The 15,522-nt window shown below is 36.5% G+C and overlaps 1 protein-coding gene across 1 annotated transcript in view; it reads right to left on the bottom strand.

Moving 5' to 3' along the window:
* CPS1 (carbamoyl-phosphate synthase 1) overlaps nt 1-15,522 on the bottom strand; it is a 126,852-nt gene that overhangs the window by 21,602 nt on the left and 89,728 nt on the right. The window contains exons 24-29 of the mRNA XM_066346251.1: nt 15,085-15,148; nt 13,240-13,421; nt 7,764-7,958; nt 7,282-7,349; nt 5,553-5,628; nt 904-981 (exon numbers count right to left, since the gene is read on the bottom strand). Coding sequence (XP_066202348.1) covers nt 904-981; nt 5,553-5,628; nt 7,282-7,349; nt 7,764-7,958; nt 13,240-13,421; nt 15,085-15,148 — 663 coding nt within the window. The remainder of the gene's footprint in view (nt 1-903; nt 982-5,552; nt 5,629-7,281; nt 7,350-7,763; nt 7,959-13,239; nt 13,422-15,084; nt 15,149-15,522) is intronic.

The following is a 15,522-nucleotide window of genomic DNA, read 5'->3' as shown; positions in this document are numbered from 1 at the left end:
ATTCTCATCTTTGGAGGGTGTAGGATTGAAATAAATGATTTCTAAGGATGCTTTCACTTAAGATTATATGAGTCTGTGGTAAGAAGTCATCATTCTATATAGATTTTTTTCAAAAAAAAAAAAAGAAGAAGAAAAACCCTCACTTTGAACCATTCATCTGAAAGACCAATGAAATAAAATAACATCTTCAGTCGTGTTTTTAAGTATCTGCAAAGTAGAAAATGAAGGCCAACCTTTTACATTTCCTTAAAGCAAATAAAATGACATGGACTTCCTAAAACATAACTTCCTATATTTCAAGACAAATCATAAATGCCTGATTACAATACAAGCAAACGAAGGAAAGCATCCTTCTCATTGTCATTTACCCCTGAAGTTGGACGCATCTGTTGCACTGGCGAGATGTGATATAGTAAGTCAATGTTATGTTATTACCATTATCCACCCTACTCTGTTTGGTTTTGCTTTTATTAATGCAATAAATAGGGGGTGGTTGGGAAATCGAAAGAGAAGAGAAATCAGGGATTCAATTAGGAACTTCAGAAAGAAAGAAATGTATTAGATGTTTTTAAAATATCCACTGGAACATAAAAGGAAACTCACAAACAAAAAAAAGTGAAAGAGAAAATTTATTCAAAAAATGATAAGTAGAGGATGGTAATTAATTTTGAATATCATGAAAGAGAAATTCTAATAGTATGAAATGTAAGAAATATGATATCTATGACACATCAACTGAATTATTAGTGAGTTCAATTTTTTTTTCGACTGGGAAGTTTGTGCATTATTAGTAGAGACCCGTTTTGTCAAATCAGAAACCCTAATCTGTGTTGTTTCAAAACTGCTAAGAAAAAATACTTGATGGGAAGGCAAAGATGGGGGAGATAGAGATAAAGTACTTACTCTTCCTTCTTTGCCGACAGCATCCATTTCTACTTCCCGGGCCCCCTCGACGAATTTTGTCAACACCACTGGGTGTTCCTGTCACCAAGGGTAAACAGAAGGACAGAACCTTTAGCTGAAATTATCTGTGTAGTGTCAAGTAGGCTGTGTACCGTAAGTAAATACCAGGGAAATACTTGAAAAAAAAAAAAAGAACAATGCTAAATGTACTACACAAACTCATTAGGCAGTTGTTTTGTAAGAACAAGGTCATTCTCTATTTACAGTGAGACAGAGGGTGTTTCTCCAACTGAACATGGGGTTTGAAATTTCACATATACACTCCTAAGTGAGTTAGAGAAAAGAAGGGGCTAAGGAGAAGACAGAATGGAGTTCCTTTTCTGTTTCCACTTATTGATGTTACAGAATAAAATAACCATTTTATTATTAATTATGTATTATTATTGGTTCAGGTTTTTTATGTCTTCCTACACTTATCTTTTCCAAGTACTACAATTTTCTAAGTCAGTTATCTATATGAGAGCTGTAAAATAATTTAGAAACAGTACATAGCATTTTGTATCAGTTTTATTAAATGAAAAATGGAATCCTTTACCTAAAATGTATATGCCTTAAACCACTTCTAAGGTATGGCATTTACAGTTGCAAAATCAAACATTTTTCTTTACTAATGTTAAAATGTCCTTTTTTTCTCTGCTGTTTCAGACCCCTTGTCATTCTTGAAGCTCTTGCCACACTCAGTTCCTTCATGACAGTGTTGCGATGTGCAAACAACCTGACCACCACTTGCTTTTTCCAGATTGAATTAAGAGGCTTAAGGAAGAGCTTCAGGGTTAGAGCAGCTCTTCTCCTCTGTGTCCTCAGCACCAGCAACCTACACCACTTGTCTTCTTACCAGACAATGATTTTCCTGTCTCCATGCCTCTCTTCCCCAAATGTGTTCCACCTTCTCTCCTCAGCTTCATCTTTAAAACTGAATTCATTTCTTCAAGGCCCAGCTAAATGCTGCCTCCTCTCAGAACCCTTCTGTGAACATCTCTTTCCCCTCTGAATACAAACCCCATTTGGCCACTATTATGAAGTTTATTACCTTATGCATGTGTTAAATCTAATATATCTCATCTCCTTTAAGAGAAAACTAAATGTCATTAAATTTTGTGGAACATTCAAAATAACTAATGTCTTATGCCACCAATAAGCTTTTCTAATCTCAAAATTTATTGTTAATGGGGCAAACCTCCGCACTTCCTTTTCTTCAAAGCCTATGGAACATGCAATTGTGGATTAGCCAAAAATAAAAATAAATTTAAAAATTCTTTCCATCCATATTTCCACTTTTTGAAATATTGAAGGTTTAGTGTAGCAGGCCTGGCAAAGCTGTGTTGAGACCTATGTGTTTGATGAGGAGGAGGAGGACAACAATGTAACTTCAAAAAAAGATCAAGTTTACCAGCTGCCTTAGTTTCCTCAACCAAGCTGAGATGGAGATTCTTATTCAAGTGATTTATCAAGGGAGTTAGAAAGCAGGCTGGGACACAAAAATCAGGTAAGGTTGTGCTCGGCGGAGGCTGGGTGTAGCCTCACGCCACAGGAGCTCTGGAGCATGAACTGCAGCACAGGGTGCGTCCCGTCTTCAGGCACATCAGTCATTGTCCAGGATTTTGAGGGTGGTGGAGAGGTGGAGAGCTTTGCCTCCCTGTTGACAAGGTTCTGCCTCCATTGAGAACAGTTATCCCCAGAAGTTCAGCTAGGAGGTGTCATCAGCTATCCTAGCATTTGGGGGACAGGTGCTCCCACAGATAAAAGGATCTGAGTGGGACAAAAAAGAGCACCCACCATCCTGGAAAATTTTAAAAATTTATGCAATAACCCTTACTATACTGAGGAAGAAAATGTTGTAATAAATTTCAGCCTTACAGCAACCTTATCCATTGTCACTGATGCATTCTTCCTTTGGTCCCCACGAACCACCCCTCCTGCTGCTCCCTCGGGTCCTTCCAGGGCTCTCCTCTCTCAGTCCTTCAAGGCTGGAACTCCTCCTCTCTCTGTCTTAACCACTCCTTTTCCTCTGTCTGCTCCTTGGTGATCTCTTCCATTCTCAAAACTTCCATTGATATTGAATGCTGTTTATTTTCCAAGTCTGTTTACATTTCTTTTTTTTTTTAATTTATTTATTAAATTTAATGCAGTGACATTGATAAATCAGGGTACATATGTTGAGAGAAAACATCTCTAGATTATTTTGACATTTGATTGTGCTGTATGCCCCTCCCCCAAAGTTAAATTGTCTTCTGTCACCTTCTATCTGGTTTTCTTTGTGTACATTTCTATCTGTAGCCATGATCTTGAACCTTAATTCCAAATCTATAGAACTCTCTGCTTTCAAAGCATATCCACTTGGACTCCTCACAGGCACCTCACATTCAAAAAGCAAAAAATTAAACATATAATTTCCCCTTCTAAAATATCTCCTTCTCTAGTGTTCCTCATTTCCATAAGTGATAGCACTGTCCATCAAGGTGCCCAAGGCAGAAACTCAGGGGTCACCGCTTGCCCTCTTTCCCCCCTTCACCTCTGTCCATTCACTAACTGCCTCCGAGGCACATCCTCGATACTTCTGGAATGCGTGCACCTCTCTCCATCTTTACTGTCATTACTCCGACCCAGGCACTGTCATCTCTACCCTGAGCTACAACAACAGCCCCCTCACCCCTTTCCAGGGATTCAGTCCTGCCCCAGAATTCACTCTACACTACAGCACAGTGATCCTTGTAAAATAGAAAATACGACTAAAGTCCAATTTTATTATAAGGACTGACAAGGTCTTCTTTATCTGCTCCCCATCTGTCTACTTCTCCACAATAATTATCATCAATAGTGCACCAGGTATGGTGCCTTAGTCATACGGTGAATACTTGATTAGTTTCTAGAAACTCCATGCTTTTTCTCTGCTACAGATCTTTACAATGCTGTTCTTTCTTCCTCCTCATGTCCACAATGTAATCCTATTTAACTATAAATCAACCATTTTAAAACAATTTAAAAGTCCCTTCTTCAGAGACTGGAATCCAATGCTTTTACACAGTACCTCAACATCATGTATTTCTTTTTGTTGCAATGTGCATTGTATTTAATTGTAATTATCTGATGTCTCTAGCAAAATGGGTCCTCCATGAGAGCAGAGACTTATCTGTCTATTGATGAGTGTAGCCCCTGACATCAAGAACAATGCTATTCTATAGCAGGTACTAAATATGAATGAATACATAATGAATGATTGATGGGGGCTGGTTTTACTCTAGTATCCTTAAATTGAGTATACCAGATTCTGCTATAGTTTGATGGGAAGACTTGACCCAGAAAGTACTTAATCAAGACATCTCTATTATAACACATTGGTTCCAGAAAGGCTCTATCCATATGCTAGCGAAAAAAAAAAAATGTTTTTAAAAATGTTCTACCAAGTAGAGGCCCTCTGAAACCCAGTGTTTCAGGCAAAAGAAGAGAGGATACCTTTTCATCACTCCTACGAGACCAGCTGGAGCCAGCTGCTGGTTTCTCCAAAGGGGAGGAGGGCAGGACTGTCGGCAGAGAACTGACCAGAGGCAGTCAGCCTTCCACTGCGGAGCGCATTTAGTGAAGACTGGCCCGCTGGAGAGATTCCCTCCTCGGTTATCTGACTTTCACACAAAAGTGAATTCTAAATCCACTTGGTTTTCTTTTTTTTACATGCTTTGTCTCTCCTCACTCTTTATCTTTATCCACTCTCCTCATTGCCCGAATGCCCTTGGAGAGCAACTATTACACAGAAGGGAGGTTCAGCTTCCTGCAAGCGGGAACAACCCACGCTCTTTATTTCTCTTTGAAATGCCTCTGATTTCATTCTTCAGCTCCCTCCAAATTCCACTCACCTAATGTCAAACTCTTTTCTATAAGTTGTGCTTTCTAAATATTATATATATTATATAATATATATATATATATATTTAGCCACAACTAGCTTTTGAAAGCTTTTAAAAGGAAAAGATTACTTTCATCCAGTACAGTACAAGGTCTGCAGATCAATAACCCCACTGGGTAAATCTTAAATGGATCACATTGAGGAAACATTAAAGGAAAAAGTAAAAGCCGGGCTACTGCAGGAAGGCGGTTGTTTATAACAAAATTTTAAACATTTTTATTAATGAAAATGAATGTACTAAAATAAAAAAGAAATCAATAGGTGAACAAAGGGATTTACCATTAAAGTTGTAAAGTTGACTAGGTAAAAGTCTCTCCAAATGTGAAAAATTAAAAATAAGGGTACATGAACATGGTTGGGTTCATGAACTCCCTAGTCTAGGGATAGCTTAACCAGCATCTCACTCATGATGGGACAGGATGTTTATCCAACCTGGCTCCTGGAGTCTAAAGTCATGTAAATCTCTGCTATGATCCAGTATATACTGTTCGCCTCTTCTTAACCTAACCATAAGAATCTAAATACAATTCAGTGCATTTGAGTTTTTTCATCCCCACCTGTAGGAGACTAGTGAATAGAAGAAAAAGAAAAACCATCTTAATAACATCATGTGAAAAGAAAAACAACATGAAATAAAGTAGCAATTAAGAGAAGGGGTAAACATCATCAGGAGGAAAGTGGACACTACCTGAGAGACCCTAGTGGCTTCCTCCAGGAATTTTTTCATCTCATCCTCAGTGAATACCACATTCATGGCAGACCCACTGGGAAAGAAGGGGGGAAAAACAGGTCAGTTTCTTTACCACTTTGTAAGTAAAGCATCCTAGACTTGATTGCTCCTCAAAACAGTTACAGACAACTTCTAGTTTTAGTCTGGGCTAAGTAAAATGGTACCTTTTTCTAAATTGAGACTTTATTCCATTTAATCAACAGGACACATGTTCAAAGTAAAAAGTCACCAAAGTTGAGATGAATAAGGGGTTAAAACCTGTTAAGAGACAGCACATACCCCAGATCTGTCTTTTCTGATTTACTGGTTTAACTCTCTACTGGTTCCAGGTAATTCCTAACCTTTAACAAGCTTCTTCCCAGGACCTCGTTTCTCTAACTCTGTTTCTTTGAGTTCATCATTACCAAAAGCTGACCTTAACCCACAAGTTCCCAGTCATAACAGGGCATTCTACTTTCTCAACCAGGCTACACAAAAATCAATTGTTTTAGTAACATTTGCAATATAATGTACAGCTTGTGACAGAAAGGTATTCAACTATGTCCTTCTTCCTAAGTACTTAAAAAAGAATGCTGTGTGAAATCAATTTACTCCAAATTTTGACATTTTCAAAGGGAAATGGCAGGGGAACAGAGGAGGAAAACTAAGAATAGGGGAAGAAACAAGGAAAATATATTACTTCCCCATTCCTTTTTAAAAAAGTAGTATTTTTTTAACCTTTTCTACTCTATTACAAAGTTCTGCATAAAGAGCTTTCAATTTCTTCATCTGTTTAAGACAAGAAAGCTAAGGCTATAGCACTGATAATTCACAGTATGAGAAACTAGAACAAAGATGTAGATAAAGATGATAAAGGCAATGCAATAGTCAAAGCTGCTTTCTGTGACCCTCCCTTAAATATCTGTGTGTTTAAATTAACTTACATTAATAGTATTATGAGACTGTGGTTTATACAAAATGTCATTTAAATAAAAAGAAAAGTTTTCCACCTCATTTGAAATTTTTCATTATTTTAAAGGATCCCATCTCAAATTCCATTTACACTTTCAAATTGTGCACAGCAAATGGTATCTCTCTTATTATCTCCTGTTCAGTGAAGTAGGCTCCTTACATGTGGTAACATCTGAAGAGAGGAGGTGATAATTCACAACTTCTCCTTTGATGATAGATCTTAGTTTCAGAGTCTAATACAAAAGATCCTCACCACCCATGTCCCTCTCCATGATAAATCATCTATTAAAAAACTGTGATCTCACAAACTTAAAAATTCAAACCAGAGGCACCATCAGAAGGTGCTGACAACAATCAAAGAGAAGCTGTCATTTCCAGGTATTAGAGAACAGATGCCGGGGAAGAGATAGCTCAAGTTCACTTTGTTTTGGTTTTGCTTTTTGGTTTTCTTGAATCGTCCTGTTCTCTAATGTAAAACTATCTTCCCACAGTTTGGCAAGGAGGTACCCTCAGCCCTGTCTCCAAGAAGTAGGACTGTCATGTCTGCCTGTTGCTACTCCCTGAAGGAAAAGCATTATGCTGAAGGACTGTGCACAGGACCTCAATCTGGTTGTATTTGTTTGGAAATTGTTGATGCATTTACAAGTTACTACACATCAAAGCCTAGTGCTATTAGCATACAGCATGCAGTTTTCTATCTCCCAGTTTTTAAATCATTTGGAAAGCAATGTATTACCTCAAAACATAGGAAGGTCTCAATAAGCAGGGGTAGCCCACAGACTTCGCAAAGTCCAATGCCTCGTTCTAATTAATGGAAACAACAACAACAAAAAAATATATGGTTTAAAATATTCAATGAAAATGCAGAATGGCATCATTACAATAAGTAGTAATGCAACTCTTCTTATTCTTTCTCTCAAAATACACCATTAAAATGTAAATTGGACACCGAAATACATAAAATCTCTAGCTTCTAATTCTAAATAGCAAATCTAGTTCAAAAAGAGTTTGAACTTCTTTTCATTGTCTGAATCTTAATGAGAAAACTCCTATCAATTCATAAGCAACATTTAAGTGCAATCATGGAAATACTGCAACTTTAAATTCACTAAGCACAGTGTGTTCTCTCTGCCCTGCAGTTAACACCTGCAGTAGTTAACATTCAGGCTATGACTTCAAAAGAGAACATTAAGAACAGACATGTGTTTCTCTCCTTACCAGAGTGTTAACAGCTTTCCAGGGTGCCTGAGCCACCTTCAGCTCGTCCAAGACCGCTGAGAAGATGGAGCGATCCTCAGCCCTGTCGATCTGCATAGGGCTCGTGCCCATGATCTTAACACCATTCTTGTACAGAGGGACAGCCAGGTTGTTGGGAATCTGGCCTCCGACGGAAATGATGCAGCCACCACACGCCTGGAGAAAACATGTGCAATGTCAGCCACTGGGGTAACTTCATCATGAATGAACAACCGTGCTGTAACTTCCTCCATTTCCTTCCTGAAATGATTAGCATGATTGTGATGGTTTCATTTCTCCTATCAAGGGAAATACTGGGTCATGCCACAAAGAGATAAATGAATTAGTTCTGACTTTTCAGGCTCTTACATGATAAAGTCTACATAAGAGCCCATACAACTATACACTATTACCATATATAACTGCCATACAATTACGCATGAGTGGGTGACATACACATGTGGGACAATTAAAAAAAAGAAATTCAATCCAGTAAATATCTTTGTCATATACTCTACAGCAGTGTTTTTCAACTGTTGATCTGCTGACTGGTCCTCTGGAAATTTTGTGCCCATCTGTGAAAGAGTTAACCACCTGATGTTGTAGGAAGATTATAGACCCAATGATCTTAGTCCAATTTGCTTAGGCTCAGGATGATTTCTGCCTTAGCAGTCCCCAAAATAATTTTCCTATTTTCACCAGTCCCGCAAATGTAAAAAGGTTGAAAACTACTGCTCTACACTACGACCAATTCACTCTTGGACTACTGTTGTCATACCGATGCATCCTTCCAACATGCACCTCTCCTGTTTCCCTCCACACTGCCCTGCACATTCAGATTAATCATCCTACAAGTTATTCCTTTACTCAGAGTTCTCTAACAGTGTCCATCACCTGAAACATAAAGGATAAACTCATACTTTCCTATCTTGTCTATCATCACTTCCCTTAGCCACCGGCAGAGGGCTTAACCACTGTCCCCAGCCAGGTGCACTCCCATTGACAAGCTTTCTGCACCACTTCCCCCTTCCCTTTCTCCTTCCCCGCCCTTGTTTCCTTCTTCCTTTTTTCCTCTTCCTTATTTAATCTCTACCCCTAAACCAAAAGTCAATCTAAATCCTGCCTCCTATTTTAACATCTGTTTTCCTGCTACTTTGGCGCTTGTCTATAGGATCCAATCGTAGATTGTTTTTTCCCTATTTCCTTACTATTTGCCTTACAAGCAGTGTCAGAATCTTTAACCGTAACCTCCTATTAGCAGTCAAAACTTCAAGATTAAAAAAGAAAGAAAACAAACACAAAATGTCAAATTTTCTCAAGGCTGGTGTTCTAATGGTGAGGGTGAGCCAATGAGGAATGTTGGGAACTGAATTTCATGTCAGAAGTCACTTCCCATCTTGGTCCCGTCTGTGAAGTTCCCCCTGAGGCTCAGAATTCTTGTCTGTACAATTAAGACAACAGTACGTGCCAACTTCATAAGGTGGGTATGAAGACTCAATAAGAATAAACATTAAAAATTTTATAGAAGTATATAAATGACATTATCATCAATATTAGAAAATATAATATCTGATAGGCCATTGATTTTGGCATCATTTGTGTTTGCTTTAATGACCTACTGATGCAATATTAAAATTGCTGAAGTCAAGATAAGTACCAAATGTATTTTATCAGTCTTTGAAATCATTCCGAACTGCTCTTAAAAGGAATAAAGCTAATTTCTCTCTGATGAAAAAAATGATTGTTCTGCCTAAGCAAACACCTGCAATCTCATGCTTAAATGCATTGTAAACAGTATTGAAAATAATAATCCACAGTTCTGCATATTTATAAATGTACTTTAGCTACTTTTTATCATTTTTATAGTCAATATACACTTGAAAAACTTTAAGAATATTCTCTTTATAATAATATTTGTATCTGCTTATTTTTAGCTTTATTAATGGTGTTAATATTTTAAAGGCTTAAAAACTCATCCCTCAATTAAATGAATACAAAGGTCCTTCCTGTGAAGGACTTCAAAACAATCGCTATAATTAAGGGAGCAAACGTGAAGTTAACTAAATAAGAGCTTGAAGTTAAATTAAAAGCCTTTAATTAATAAATATACCAATATTTTTCAAATTAGCTGTACGCAATTTTTATTTTTCAAGAAATTAAACCACTTTCAAAACAATAATAACACAAACTGCTACTAATTTCTAAGGTTGCTACTACATACTCTAGACGATCTGTTTGACCTCTAAGGCAGTCACTACCCACCCATTTGACATTGGAAGAAACTAAGGCTTATGAAGGTAAAATGACTTGTCCATATTTTCCATCTAACAAACAGGAAGGCAGTAGTTGAACTCAATTCTACATATTATAAAGCAGATATGCTTAACTAACATTATACCAAGTTTTTCAATCTTAAGCTAATTATTTTTCCAGCTGTTTTCAGTGTTACTTAATGTTACAGGATACAAGGAGAGCTACTTCTAAAACATTCATTTTGAAAAGTAGTAGGTAGAAAAATTACTGGTAAAACCCTATTCTCCTCGACCTCCAGAAATACAGATCATCACTGGGAAGACAAAGCATGCCCATAGGAACGGTTGAGAGTACAGGCATGATGGTGTAGTATAAGTTGTGTTCATACAGCAGAAGGAATTCAAGAGCAGATAACAAGTTTGTAGGATGAAGTTAATACAGGACAGTTTTCAGGAAAAATTCTAACTGAAAATGGCCCCAATTCTAAGTACAAAACTTGTAGGGACCTAAGAGAAGCTGGTATCTCACACAGGTAAGTGACCATCATTGTGATTACTTAACACCTAATTACTTTCAAGGAATTTACTGAAATAAAATATTCCAAAATTCAGATAGTGTTTCACCAATATCTAAAATCTTCAGCCTCAACTAACCTCATTGACTCCCAAAGTTCCTAAACTTGGCTCTTACCTAAATTTGCTTGTATCTTTTTTACCCAGCTTAGTTTCCTACGTTTTAAACCCAGTATCACTAAGCTAATGTCTTCAGATAAAGGAATATATCACTACAACATTTTCTATTAAAAAAGGAAAAGAACAAGTGAGAAGGAGACTTCAGCACGTCTAGCATTCCCTCTCACTCAAACTCTGGTCAAGACTGTCATTCAAAGCAACCAGCTTTACACAAGGGCATGCCACTTTGTTGACATCTTAATGTTTCTTTAGAGATGTTCCCTTGATGCCATGGGAACAGCATTGGTCCTGAATTAGACCAGGAGACCCATCATATTTCCCATCACCTCATGTAGCTACATATCCTCGGGAAACCCTACTACTCTTCTCAGTGACTCAAATGTGTGCTTTTGAATAAGTTTAGATGTGCTTCCAGTTTTCACAAATTTACCTCCAACATCAGATAAGGACAGTATCCTGAAGGTTAAGAAATACCTGTTATGAGAGACAACAAAACCTGTAGAGCCTGCTGAGAAGCTACACAACAATCTCACGAAAGGAAACCTATATACACATACACATACATGCACATATACATATGATTTGTGTAATTCCCTACAATAGTGTAAAAAATACATCAATGGAATATTGTTCTTATGTTCCCCAACTTAACATTTAAAATTACCTTATAATATATAGTTGCCCTTTAATTGCCAATTAGTTTCAAAGAAGGGCCAGTTTATTTATATTATATTAAATTCAGTTATAGTAAAAGGAACTCAATAATATTTATGTGTAACTATATTCAAAGGCAGTTATCAACATTTCTAATCTTTCCTTAAAGAATTCCTGGGGAAATAATTAATTATGTATAAAGTGCCTGCTGCTACTGCTCACAGTTCTTACCAATATATATATATTTGTGACAGAGACAGAGAGAAGGACAGATAGCAACAGACAGGAAGGGAGAGAGATGAGATGCATCAGTTCTTCATTGCAGCACCATAGTTGTTTATTGATTGCTTTCTCATATGTGCCTTGACTTGGGGGGCTACAGCAGACCGAGTGACCCCTTACTCAAGCCAGCAAGATTGCACTCAAGCTGGTGAGCCTTGCTCAAACCAGATGAGCCCATGCTTAAGCCAGTAACTTCGGGGTTTCGAACCTGGGTCCTCAGTGTCTCAGTCTGATGCTCTATCCACTGAGCGACCACCAGATCAACCAATTATGTAATTTTTTTATATATTTATATCATAAAGTTTAGTTTTATTTCAATGCCTTAAACATAGATACCTGGTTTTATAGCTCTCTGTCTTGTTACACCTGGCATTTAAAAGGTGCTCAAGAAACATTTGCAGAATTCACTTATTTTTATCCCTACCTAGGCATCTGAAATGAATATTAGAGAATCATTAGAGAAATCATGTCAGAGAGAAAACTAAAAATGGAGCATATTCTGCATAATGGCTCAATTTGTTATATTAAAAGATCAGTAAGCCAGGACTAAAGAGACAACTATGATGGCACATTCATCCTAAATTTGTCCATTTTTCTTTATATTAACAAAACCATCACATTGTTCTTGCACTATACTTTATATGTTACCATGTGATTTCAACCATAAATCTCACGTTACCTTCACAGTATCTGCATGTAGCACACATTTACATTTATATAATTTACTAACAACCAAAAAAAGATGAAACACTGAGAATGTAAGTAACAAGTCAGTGAGTTCTCAACTAAAACTAGAATTGAAGTATTATTGGTCCAATTCAGTATTCTTTATTCTAAGTGACCATATTTTACATTTTGGGATGGTTTTCTATGGGAAAGAATTCACTGTCATGACACCAAAAGGCACAACTACTGGATATCATTTTGAAATTTTCCAGTAGTTATTTTTTTTTTAATTTAACTTAGGATCATTTAACTTGTTCTACAGATATACAGTAACCTATAATCATCTGCACTCCTGTAGGAAAATGTTATAAAGGTACCAAAATCATTCAGAATGGATTTAGTGATCTTACATTGAGAACTAAATGGATTTATCTGATAGCACAAAAACTTCACTGTCCTTTGTGAACAAGTAAGTGACTTCTCACCTCTGGGAATCATCATTTCATCATTAAACTCCAACAGCCCATGAACTACAGTAGAAAGAGGCTGCTTACTGTATGTCTAGATGACCAATTCAATCATTCTACAAAATATTTATTGGGATTGTCTTGTACTAGTTAATATGTATCTGGAACATGTTACCAAGAAGAGTTTTTAGGAGAGCTGGAACGCTTAGAAAGAAAACATGAATTTTATATGAAAAATAATCACTCTGAGCCAAGGCCTCAGGAATCAAAGGCTGGGGTAATTCTTTTTAAAATTTCACTACAAAATTAGACAACAGAAGACACTGACAGCCCTTTTTCTTGAGGGGAATTATAATATACATCTATATACTGAATACACATATAGAAAATATTCATTGCAATATATTTTTCTTCTTTTTCTTTCCTTTTTTTTTCTTTTTTTACCTCCTGATGGTAGATGTCTAGGATTCTCTCCAAAGACAACTCTTCAAAGTACAATTTGTCACACTCATCAAAGTCTGTGCTCACGGTCTCAGGGTTGCAGTTCACCACCACAGTCTTCTTGCCAAGTTGACGCAGTGTACGGATACTGGAGACAGCACACCAATCAAATTCCACACTGCTGCCTGCAGAGACATGGAGATTGAGAAGAAGGGTAAGAGAAGCATGAAGTTACTACATAAAGAGCAGCAGAAATATGTATATATTGCAGTCAGTTCAAGCTAAGGAAGCTAATGCTCTTCCAAATTTTTTTAGCTACATTTACTTTATTTGACCCTTCTCTTCCTCTTTTTCAATTCAATTTTTAAGACTCCAGAATATAAATTTCAGATTTATTATGTACATTATAGTAATAGAAGGAAAAATGGGACTAATTAAACAACAATGGCATGTTGGCTTGTTTTATATGCTAAGTTCTGCAATAGGTAACAGCCATATTTGAAGCCTACAGAATCTCAAAGTCAATGGGTGAAAACTGTTGTGATAAAAAAAATAGCTCTCATTTACTGAAAAGAAATTCAAAGTAAACATACTAACCTCAGTACACAAAAGTAGTTAAGTTAGTGATCAGAATATTTGAGTTCTTATTTCAGTCCTTCCACTTACCCTGCTATCTAAAGGCTAAGCCCAATGATCCCTGAGGTGACTTGTAGTTCTGACATATCTTAATTGATTAGAAAGTCCTGTCTTTTGCATGCATATTCTTTTAAGCTTGCCAGGGCCACCCCATGCAGAGTGAGTGACCTTCTAAGATGTAATTTGAAGTATAATAATGGCTTAAATGCCTCAAAATATCACCTCTACTGGGATGCCATAGAACTGAAAGTTCTGGGATTTGTACTAATCCTTGACATTAGGACTTTGTCTCCTAAAAATTATTGTCAGAATAAGTTATGCAAATTCTTGCTATCAATTAAATATAGATTTGATTGTCATCTCAGCTAGCCTTCCCTGGGTCCTAGTGTGATGCAGAATTGTGGCATATATTAGATGAAATTTGAAGAGGAAGGAAAATAGGTCTAGAGAAAGAAAGAGTAGATCCTTGGGGCAGTGTTTAGGCCAGTTAGCCACAAGAAAATATACTGGTAAAGGTACGAGCATTTATTTCCGCCTTCATAATTTGGTCAAAAATTGGTAAACTACATTTAAGAATACTTTAGAGAAACAATGTTAAATACACTTATTGGAAAAATATCATTGCCTGTTTCTATACATACTTTGTAACTGTAATAGATCTTGATTCATTATTAAATATCTACTTTTAAGTGTCTAGGGGGATATGTAACAATTTCTAGTGAGAATGTTCTAATCAAATTATATAATACTCTATGCACCAATGAGAGGAGGTCTTTGCATTTAATGTCAAAGAGATCATACATTAAGTCAGAAATTTTATCTACAAATGTAATTCTGGCTGATGTATAAAGTTCTTGGGCTAATATAAAGCTTTGTGAAATATTATGCTAGGAAAGAAAAAATCAAAGTGTAATTCATTTGTTAACCTCAGTGAGAGGCTCAGTTTAGTTCATGAGGATGAAAATGATAAAAGGATGAACTGATGAAATGAAAAAAGACAGACTTTGCAGTGGGGGCTGCATCTGAGTCCCACTTCCACCACTTAATAGCCACATATGTTTGGGCTTTCTCTCTCTCTGAACCTCAATTTCCTAATTTGCAATTTATTATAACAGCATCTATTTTACATAGTCTTTAAATAATGAAATTAGCATGTGTGAAAAGTACTATACAAACTATAAAGCTCTGTGTAAATGTAAGTTATCACTTTACCAATGTGATATGGACCACAGCCCAGCACCATCAGTCCATGGTCATCAAATTTGATGTCATGCTCCTGAGAGGGACAAAAAAGAAGATGTGAAAATTATGCATTCTTCCCTCTATTTAAACAAAGTGTCCTGTCTTCGAGTGTTTCTTTCATTCTTCCTCTTAATGATATGCATTCCCTGTTAGTCTGGGAAGCTCTAAATTATCAAAGCTCTACTTATTTGTAAAAAAAAAAAAAAAAAAGTTCAATATTGTTTTAATTAAATAGTCATTAGAATGTGGCATAACTGAATGGTTCATAGAACCATGGTCCTTATCCTTTCATTTGTTGGATTTAAACATCTTAAGGCAATTCTTAAAAGATGAGTACAGGAAAAACATCATCACATCTGACCCACATAATGTCATTTTCACTACCAAGATTACTAGATAACCTAAGAC

Source organism: Saccopteryx leptura, chromosome 7, assembly GCF_036850995.1.
Source record: "Saccopteryx leptura isolate mSacLep1 chromosome 7, mSacLep1_pri_phased_curated, whole genome shotgun sequence".
NCBI lineage: Eukaryota > Metazoa > Chordata > Mammalia > Chiroptera > Emballonuridae > Saccopteryx > Saccopteryx leptura.
The sequence above is the reverse complement of the archived record's forward strand: the minus strand, read 5'-3'. Positions and strand labels throughout refer to the sequence as shown.